At 36.1% G+C, this 9921-nt stretch overlaps 2 protein-coding genes across 2 annotated transcripts; one reads left to right on the plus strand and one right to left on the minus strand.

The window, feature by feature from the left end:
• Positions 1 to 1222: 1222 nt before the first annotated feature.
• LOC136265481 (uncharacterized) lies at positions 1223 to 3254 on the minus strand. The gene is made up of 3 exons (XM_066060359.1): positions 2985 to 3254; positions 2073 to 2221; positions 1223 to 2019 (listed from the first exon to the last, which is right to left on the minus strand). Exons 2-3 carry the CDS (start codon positions 2154 to 2156, stop codon positions 1717 to 1719), a joined length of 387 nt encoding a protein of 128 aa, XP_065916431.1. The 5' UTR covers positions 2157 to 2221; positions 2985 to 3254; the 3' UTR covers positions 1223 to 1716.
• A 2440-nt stretch (positions 3255 to 5694) lies between these two features.
• Positions 5695 to 6749, plus strand: LOC136265480 (uncharacterized). Its single transcript, XM_066060358.1, has 2 exons — positions 5695 to 5809; positions 5879 to 6749. Exons 1-2 carry the CDS (start codon positions 5753 to 5755, stop codon positions 6497 to 6499), a joined length of 678 nt encoding a protein of 225 aa, XP_065916430.1. The 5' UTR covers positions 5695 to 5752; the 3' UTR covers positions 6500 to 6749.
• Positions 6750 to 9921: the final 3172 nt, after the last annotated feature.

The raw sequence follows: 9921 nt of genomic DNA on the forward strand, positions 1-9921 counted from the left end.
TTTTTTTAATCCATGCAAAAACACCTTGCATTGACTGTAAAAAAAGTGCACCCATGAAAGTAGCTAACTGGCAACTGAAATAGCTGATATCTGAAGCGGCCAAGAATGAATGCTGATATACAACTAATTGGAATTAACAAAAAGTTTAACATCAAACCTTTATCTTTCAGCTGTGTTCTACATTCACTCTTGCCGCATCATAAATTGATTTCTTTTAACTCTAATTGGCTGGTAATTTGGCCGCCTTTTTTTGCTCTATACACTGAATATTAAAAAAGGCGGCCAAATTACCAGCCAATTAGAGTTAAAAGAAATCAATTTATGATGCGGCAAGAGTGAATGTAGAACACAGCTGAAAGATAAAAGTTCAATGTTAAACTTTTTGTTAATTCCAATTAGTTGTATATCAGCATTCATTCTTGGCCGCTTCAGATATCAGCTATTTCAATTGCCAGTTACTTTCATTGGTGCACTTTGTTTACAATCAATGCAAGGTGTTCTTGCATGGATTAAAAAAAAATTAGTATGAGTAGTTGGATGAAGATTGATTCTTGGCCGCTCCAGACATCAGCTCTTTAAGTTACCAGTTATTTTTAGTTTTATGAAGTCTTTCCCTACAACTGAGCTGTTTTTAATTACATTGGATTACAAGTACTTGTAGTTTCTTGGACGTGCCTTTTTTACAGCAAAGGTGTTTTTGGGGTGGTTGTATATAACTGCTTATCTACTACAGGTGTACTATGACTTATTGCATCAAAGGAATTCAACAGCCAACAATATACACATGGCGCTGTTTGTGGCTTGTACATAGCTAGGATTTACTTTTGATCATGTACCTAGTGTAATATTAGTATACCACCATGGCATATAATAAGTGATGTATATATTATTGTATAGTTACACAATGGTAGAACCCTTTGATCTGACACCTCACTGTAGTACATGTACACTGTACACCTGCTGTAAACGAAAATGTGTGTAGTCTTCAAGAGCAATGGTGAAAACATTGTTTATACATAGCTGCTTATGATCATATGCATTCCTTAACTTATGCATATTAAAAAATATTCTTTGAATTAAAAATTGAAATAATATTATTAATACATTTGTAATACTAGTATTTGAGCATCATTATACTTTGTTAATGCATGTCATCTCGCTAAAGCACACAATATGTGTATATACAGCTGCTTTGTTTGCAAATTTTAATCATCAACTAGCAACACATGTACACAATCTATACCAGTCAGATCTGTATTGTAGTATGTAGTAATTAGATAATTTAATAGTTTACTTAGCTGATAAAAAATATACAGCAAATATGCACACAGATACACATTTGTTCAGTGTACATGTAATTAGCAAAATGTTCTAAGAGTCCTGAATTATATATTGACAATTCAATCCAGCTCAATGTCTACTTTAATATACTTGATGCGATATCTTTCACCAGTATCAGCACGGTACATCTCAAGGTACAGACCTTGGCTTAGGTCAAGCTGACGTTGAAAATTAGCAGTGTTAGTATATCCCTCATCATGCTCCGTGTGGCAGGAACTCCACCTCTCCTTTGGCCTGATCTGTAACTTGATCTCAATAGAATAATTGCGTGAAGTAACTAAAGGACCTGAACTAGATTTTGAATTTGTAAATATTTTGCTACTTATGTCAGCTTCAGTCCCAAAACATGGAGCAAGAGCATAGTAATTTCCTTTATCAGGCATAAAAAAAGCCTATAAATGACTTCCTATCACTAATTCCAAACCGTGGATCATGGTCTGCTTGAGCCACTTCAGTATCCATCGCAATAGTGATGGCTACAGTAATACTGTCAGTAGTGGATAGGATGTCAGGAGCCACCAGTTGGAGCTGCAGTGTCTGCTGATGAGCTACAGTACCAGCAGGAATCTCATAATACTGAGGGTAGAGTGTAAATGGTCCAGTGATGGTGAAGTAAGAGTGTATCCAGTCAGGTGTCATCAGTTGATGGTAGGACAAAATGGTCTCCACAACCTGAACCTAATAAGCATTTTGAGACCCCAGCATATATCAACAACTCAAAATATTCTTACCTGCTTGTTAGCCTTTACTGCTGAAGACAGACAAGTTGCTCCAAACAGCAGAAGAACAAATGACACTTGCAGACTGTTCCACATTTAGCTTGCACTTGCGTCTATCTATACTTTGTGGTTAGTACACAACACTCACTGCTACTTTTATACTGTAGATGCCAGATGTTTATATAATGTAATTATGCATTTTTTAATTTCTGATATGCATATGTAAAGCATGTAGCCCACACACATCAAGAAAATTATAAGCAATCCAGTAAAAACACTTTTCCTTATCAAAATTATATGCTTTAACTACTTATGCATTGTAGGAATTTGTGTGCATAAATCTGTCAAGCATATCAAAGCATGGATGAACTCACTGGTATGACCACTAAAAATATACTGTGCATTTTCGAAGCTAGCTTTAGGAACGATTAGGTGTATATGATAAAGATGATAGCACTTCATTGTAACTGATGACGATCCTATCTTAGCAGGCAACTAAGCCATGATAGTTGCAAAATTTATATGCAGTAATTCACATATCAAATACAGTGAGAATTACAATAATTAAACTTGTGCAGTAATGAATACATACTATGAAATACTGGTATTATAAGAAGGTTCTACTTCAAGCAAGGCCGGAGGAGACGGTCCGATTGATCAGGCCTGAGCTGGACCAATAATCTGGAGTTGAACCAACTAGCTGACCAGCTCGAACTACATTACTCTCATGCAATCTTTGGACGATCACATCTACATGTAGCTACGTACATTTTAGATGTTATTGAAAATACATGACACGAGTAGTTACCTAGTTTCTCAGCCTAACTAAAGCACAGAACTACACGTATAGTACCTCCAATTACTTTACAGTACAGCATAGCATTCGTATCGTTTCGTACAGAAATGATTGTGGGTTCTACTTACAGTATCACGTGTGGTAACAGTTGGCATTTATCACGTGTAAGACAGGTGACTTCTTTGATTCTAAACCAGCACACTTATATCACAATTCAATCTTCATAAAATAATCATTAGCATTTCTTGGCTTGTCTCTCTTGGCTTCTTTTACTGGGCGAAGGGCTGGCAGTGACAAACCATATGACTCATTCCGCGGCAAGAAGCTGTACACCCATACATTACATGGTGGCCATCTGGATGAGATGTTGAGTAGAAATCACTCCCCACTCGTCCTGTCGAGATTGCCTCTACTTGTGGCACTACTAAAAGACTTCTAAATTTTAACAGAGTATGCAGTCATGCAGTTTTCAAGGCTTCATCAAGACTGACACAATGAAATATAGTGGTGTAGAGAATAACATCATGATAAACATTTATGCCAAGCAACACAGCAAACTTAAGGTAAACTACATAAATAACTAAGACTTTGAAATTTCAAAGGCATGGTCCAGCAGCACGGTAGTGAATTAGATCACTATGATTGTGCTGTGGATGACTGATGACTGATATAGACATGTACGTGTGAGTGCATGTGTGTGCATAAGGACTTCCTATTGTTATGTATACTATACAACACAATATCCAGGGCTTTTACCTAGTCTATATCTAGCAACGTTGTTTGAGCAGCAGCTTCTAGAGGGGTTGGGAAGATCTGACAGTTGGTTTTACAGTTCTACGTGTGCGTGTGTATGTGTGTGTTGTCAGTGTTGTGTAAGGGAGATTGTTGAGGTGGGTAATAATTAGCTTGACTATCAGCATCCCCAAAACTATGAGGCAGTGGGGACTGTGATAAGTGAGAGTGCATGATGTTTCTTCAGTAGAAGTGGAAGGTGGAATGATTGAGATGGTGAAGGTTCACTTATTTTGGTTCAAATGTGTCAGTGGATTGTGAAGCAACTCATAAAGTTAATCGTCAGGTTGCCAAGTCATCTAAGGTTTTGGCTCCTTAAGGATGCCAATTGTACCTTTTCTGTACATACTAAGAGAAGTGTATACAATGTGGTGGTAGTTTCTATTTTGTTGTATGGTGCTGAGATTTTGACACTGAAGGCCCCTATTGTAGGTAGATTGACTGCCTTTAATAATTGTTGTGTTTGTGCCATTCTGGGAGTAAATATATATGTCAAGATTTCTACAGTGGAATGGGTAGTTTACTTATCAACAACTGTCTGTTCAGTTTGGCATGCCTTGGTCCATTGCTGGTAATGGAGGTCACGGCAGTTAGAAAATTTGGGCCATAAGAATGAGATCACACTCCTTAGTAACTTTTGTTTGGTGAACTGGTGAGAAAGTGGCCATTCCATGGGCCTAAGAAGAGATGACATGATGAAGTGGTGGGTCATTAGTGTGCCATTGGTGTTGAGAATGGGCTGAATCAGTTATGCCAGGATCATTAGTAGTGGTTAGAGCTATGTTTCACTGCTGTTGATGTTCTAGCACAAAACAGAGTGACAATCACCTGTGTTGCTAACCAATTACTTGAAGGACTATTTATTGTGTTTGTGGTCGTTATTTAACAAGACATCTCTGATTTTGTGGGGCTACCAAAACTTGTCACTAGTTCAGGAGGAATTCTAGAATTCTGCACAACAAAGAGCAACTACCAAGTACCAAGTATCCAAGTGTGTGCATGTATATGTATGTCTAAAGCTTTAGTTAAATCAATTGACTTTTGTAAACTTTTATTATGTAATTACATTGTTTGAACCATAGCCTTTCGTGGCGTTAAACTATGGTCTTGAACTTTGTAGTGTATAGTGTAGATTATGATAAACCTTTTCCACAGCTTCATCTGCTTATATTGTAAGTTCAAAATCTACACTACAAAGTTCATAGGTATAGTTGTACTGTGGGAGGTTAAGTCCATATAATAGTGCCAAGTCCAAGGTCATGGAAAATGTTTGTAATATAATTTTATAATTACTTTATTGCCAAGTCAGTTTTGTTTCGTATACTAAACCTAAAGAATCAGTACCATTCCACATGTGCAATAATGGGTTTTATTCATATATCCAATGTTAAAAAAGAGGCAGATCTTATGACACAGCCACAGCAGGAAAATTTTGTTACAACTTTACTGGAAAAACATGCTCTTTTTCAGGGGATAATTAAAGTACCTTGAATATATTATGTAAGCCTTGTCAAAGACAATTTACACGGTGGGGGAAGGAGGGGCAAATAATTTTTAACTAAACCGCTGTGACTATTTTACCGTATACAAAATTTAATACCATATACAATGTGGGTATAGCTACATTGCCAATGTGAGAAATCCATACGAATAAGGGGATAAATATTTTATATATGGTAGGAGGTCCTAAAAAGGCCTTATATTAAAAATTGGACCATAACCAGTAGGGGAACAAAAAATAGATGATCAAACCTTTTCATGACATCTGTAACTGTTATACTGCTTGTTATGCTCTGTATAACAGCTCTGTAGACATGATGTAATTGCATGTGATGAAAAGTATTACATACTATTGCTGACTGCTGAGAATAATCAGTTGTCAGTATCCATATAGTTATACACAAGTATCCATGAATATCATTCTCAATAATGATATTATATTATGACTTTAAGTTCACCAATCCATATTGTCAAGTTCAAGTGTATTCATATCATGACCGTTAGACTATAAAGTCAAAAGCTGCAGCATCGAAGGACAAGATTGCTCTTGAGTACACAGTATATTCAGACCTGTAAACTTCTGTGCTAGCTGATACTGATCAAGATGTTGTGTTTAGCAGTTGGACTCCTGCTGTGCTGTTTCTTGCAGGCTAACTCTATGGTAAATAGCATCATAGTACATATGTTATGTGGTACAGTTATCAGCATATATTATGTTATTATACCTTAGGTGATAAGGACCAGTGAAACAAGGAGAGTATACATGCCTTTCTACCAACTGTATACTCCAACTGATATACAGAACAAGGCTGAGTTCACTGAAATGTACGAGTCAGTTACAACAAGAGCAATGACCTTTGATGTTGGCAGCACCTTAAGTGGTCGACTATTTAAGTTACCTCTACTGCCTCGTGATCTGCTGGATGCTAAGGCAGACATTGTAGTTGTGATTACTATTGGTCTTGATAATTCAATACGAAGTGGAGACAGTGATCCAAAGTTCTTTTTATCTGATGGAGAGAATGGGGTAGGATTTGAGATAAGAGAAGAACCAAGTGCACACCGTTGTAGAGGAATACAAGCAGCGATGGGAGAAAGGCTTAGCTCAATGAATTCATTTGTTGGATCTGCTCACAACTCAACCTTTTTGCCAGAGCAGTTTGTTCTTACATTAAAACCATCTCAAGGATACGGATCCTGTTACAATGCAATTGACAGTGGACTGATTTCTCCAGTTGGTTTTAAAAGAGAGATGTCACTTGACAAAGGCCTGTCCCTAGAAGTTTACAGGGAAGATACACATGAAAAATACATTTTCAACTACATCTTGGTAGAGATTCATGAGAACTAAGTACTAGTACTTAACACACTTGATTCTACATATCTACGTATACACATTGACAGTCAGTATAACACACAAACACACACAAACTAGCTACAGAGAGGTGATCCACTAATGCAACATTTGTATACACATTACATGTATATGATGTTACTGTATCCATATATGCATATTGAATTTGATGACTGCAAAATTTTGCTGCAGAATATCATACTATGTATAGCTACTGTAACGAAAAATATGACAACAGTACATATTAATTGGGATTGTAAATATATGTAATTTTTTGAAACCATCTCCGCAAAGAGAAACAACTTACTTTGTTTGGCATCTTCAAGACTTGTAGGCACTTTTATTCACCATACCCCCAATGATATAAGCAGTATAGAACAAGCAGCAGATTGACTACACACTAAAAACAAAATAGTCTATATATACATAAATAAGTATATCATATATATATATTGGATTTGAAAAAAGCAGTCTTCCACACAAATCTAATTTACCAATTAACTTTGATGACTCATATTTTCAGATTTGAAAAGGTTTTGACTTGAACTTTGGTCAGTAGCAAGTACCAACATAGCTTAGTAGATGGAAAAAATTTCAGGTTAATATGTTTTTAGCACTGAGTTATGGTCTTCTGAGTTCATAGAATTGGATTTGTGTGGAAGACCCCTTTTCGCAAAATCCAGTCACATATGTATAGAGTAGCTATTGTCCATAAAATCATCAGTATCCCAAAGATATAGCTATGAATATCACAATTAAAATTAGTTCAATTTCACAACTGAACGTAACTACGTAACATATGGAAACTCATATTTCTATATGTTTAAATCCTTGCAGAAAAGACACTACCAGGTGACAGGAAAGAAGTGTCATTAAACCACAACCCCATACAGAGGATAACCTAAGCAAAACCAAATTAATAAAATTTTCAATAATCAATAACTTTGAAATTGTTTCAAGGCTCTATACATATCATCACTGCGTACAGTATATACCTTAAATGTAAAATTACCAAATGATTGTAAACTTCAGTATAATAGCCACATTTTAAACAGATGCATATCTTATACCTACAGAAAGAAACAATACTCCGATTAAAGATAATTCTTAAAAGTAATGCAGGAATAAATTTCTGATGGTAAAATGATTCGTAATAAACCAACTTTTCAGTGCTTTGCCGGACTGACTTGATCACAGACACTTCAGTGTTCAACTCAATAAATTTATGATAAAAAATTAATCCTCACTTGACTTTTGGGCCATTTTGGCTTAAACTTTGGCAGAAGAGTACAAGATACATTGGAGTGGTGTCTTTGTATGATAGTGGTGTTTGCGGTTGCATATCAAAGGTATACTAGTGATCCCCCTGAATATAATGATGCCCTAGAATAAGTACTATCAAACTTTGTACACAAACTCAGCCTCCGTTGAATCATTTTAGTGCATGTATATATCTGACTAGTGATCATAAAAAGAAAACATTTGTAGAATCTAATAGGTTATGGGATAGTGAGCGACTATCAAACAAAAATTTTATTATGAAATTAAGGAGGGCTTTATTATACTTTATATTAATTAATGGGTAGGATCCTCAAAAATGCTCCCTTGTGCCCTTGTCCATGAGACTCAATGTGCTCCTGATATATTAGAAACCTATTTTTGCCTTTGGTTACTTGTATAAACTTTCATGGACTTTTTATGATGATGACTCCTGGTTTTTAGCTTCTATGTGGTTTATCTGGTAGGCGTGTAAATTAATAGTATTTTATTTACGAAACTGGATCAGGATCAGAGCTGTAAGGGAACTAGGCTGCAGGCCTTTGATTGAGCCCATATCCAGATCTCCCCCTAAGATTGCAGTGGTAGGTGCAGACACAACAAATTTCATTAAAAAATTCCACACACGATTCAAGAAAAATTTGAAGTTACACTGTAAATTGAGGTGGGATTGAGATTTAAAAAGCTTAAGATGGTGGCCTCTGATGTTGAGTGTACTGCTCAAAGTAAACAATAGAGAAGGGTCCACATCATAGTAATCATTTAATAAGTTGAATGTTTCGATTAGATCACCTCTTTGGCATCAGCAATATAAAGAATATAAATTGGGAGCAGTTAAATGAGATGCATATGTGCGGCAAAAGGGTATAACAGTTTTGTGGCACGTCTTTGAACTTTTTCAATAAGGTCAATATCTTTGGCCAGATAGGGATACCAGGCCTGCACACAGTATTCTAAGTGAGGTCCAACATATGTTTTGTATAAAATAAAAACATGTCTGTAGAAACAATATTGAAAGATCTTCTTATCCGGCCCAATACTTGCATTGCCAGCCTTTCAACATTGCTGCAGAGAAGGTTTCATATCAGCTGAGCACCACACACCTAGGTCTTTCTCCTCCTTAAGTGCACATAAATTAACACATGAGTTTGGTGTTGTTGTGTTGTGTAACAGGCTTAAATTATTGTTGGGAGAATAATAGCATGCTGACTGGACAATTACAGGGTATACGTACAAGAAAACTATGTACTAGTACAGGAAAACAGCATGCTTAGCAACTGGCACACCTGTGAGCACTTTGCTCACTAGTGGCGATACTGTATTTTGATTTTCCTGGCCAAAAATCAGTACTGTCATACAAACTGTTTACATTTTGCTTAAACAAACTACTAGTTTGGCTACTTGTCTAGGTCATGACAAAGCCATTTGTAGTTTCTAGTGCTTGTGATATGAATTAACAATTAATGATGGGGCCACAAAATCTTGTGCACGTGTTTAGGTCCTATTTCAGCAACTAGACACATATTATTCACAAATCCTCTTGTCAGTCCCTCACAAGTAATGTTCTTCAAACTTTAGAATCGTTAGAGATTTCTCATGGTTCTTCATTAATCTGATTTTGGTTCATAGTTTTCACTATTTGGCATGAAGACAACTCATGTTTCTATAACAGCATTTAAATTCTATGTTAATATTATTAATGAGAAGTTAAGGATGCATGAATATTTGATAATAATGGTCAGGATTAAGAGAAATCAATACCCTAAAAATGATTTATGGTGTGCACGTGGGTTTAAAATTGTAGCTACTTTTGGTCTGTTCTCACATTTTCCAGCCATGCCAATCTGCTAGCCTAGTTACAGTCAAAGCACTAGAATATTCACAAATAAAACATTGCACAACCTTCACTTAGTTTCTAAATATTCCCAGGTGGAAGAAATGACACCTGAGAGCTTGCACAAAACACTTCCCAAACTATTTATGACTGACATATGCATGTTGTCAGGTATAGCTACTGTCACTGGTCATCATGCATTGAAGATGAACAGACAAGGCACAGCATGTACTCCTCAACACTAATTACTCCATACTTGAAGGGTAGTAATACAAGCTTATTGTTTAGGCATTATTCAAGTAACCCT

The sequence above is a fragment of the Dysidea avara genome, chromosome 9 (assembly GCF_963678975.1).
Source record: "Dysidea avara chromosome 9, odDysAvar1.4, whole genome shotgun sequence".
In the NCBI taxonomy this organism is placed as follows: Eukaryota; Metazoa; Porifera; class Demospongiae; order Dictyoceratida; family Dysideidae; genus Dysidea; species Dysidea avara.

Bases quoted from the DNA above. Each gene is read 5' to 3' on its own strand.
- LOC136265480 (XM_066060358.1), top strand. From the start codon at position 5,753: ATGTTGTGTTTAGCAGTTGGACTCCTGCTGTGCTGTTTCTTGCAGGCT. The intron at 5,810-5,878 runs GTAAATAGCATC...ATTATACCTTAG, and splicing joins TCTTGCAGGCTAACTCTATG to GTGATAAGGACCAGTGAAAC.
- LOC136265481 (XM_066060359.1), bottom strand. From the start codon at position 2,156: ATGTGGAACAGTCTGCAAGTGTCATTTGTTCTTCTGCTGTTTGGAGCA. The intron at 2,020-2,072 runs GTAAGAATATTT...AATGCTTATTAG, and splicing joins CAGTAAAGGCTAACAAGCAG to GTTCAGGTTGTGGAGACCAT.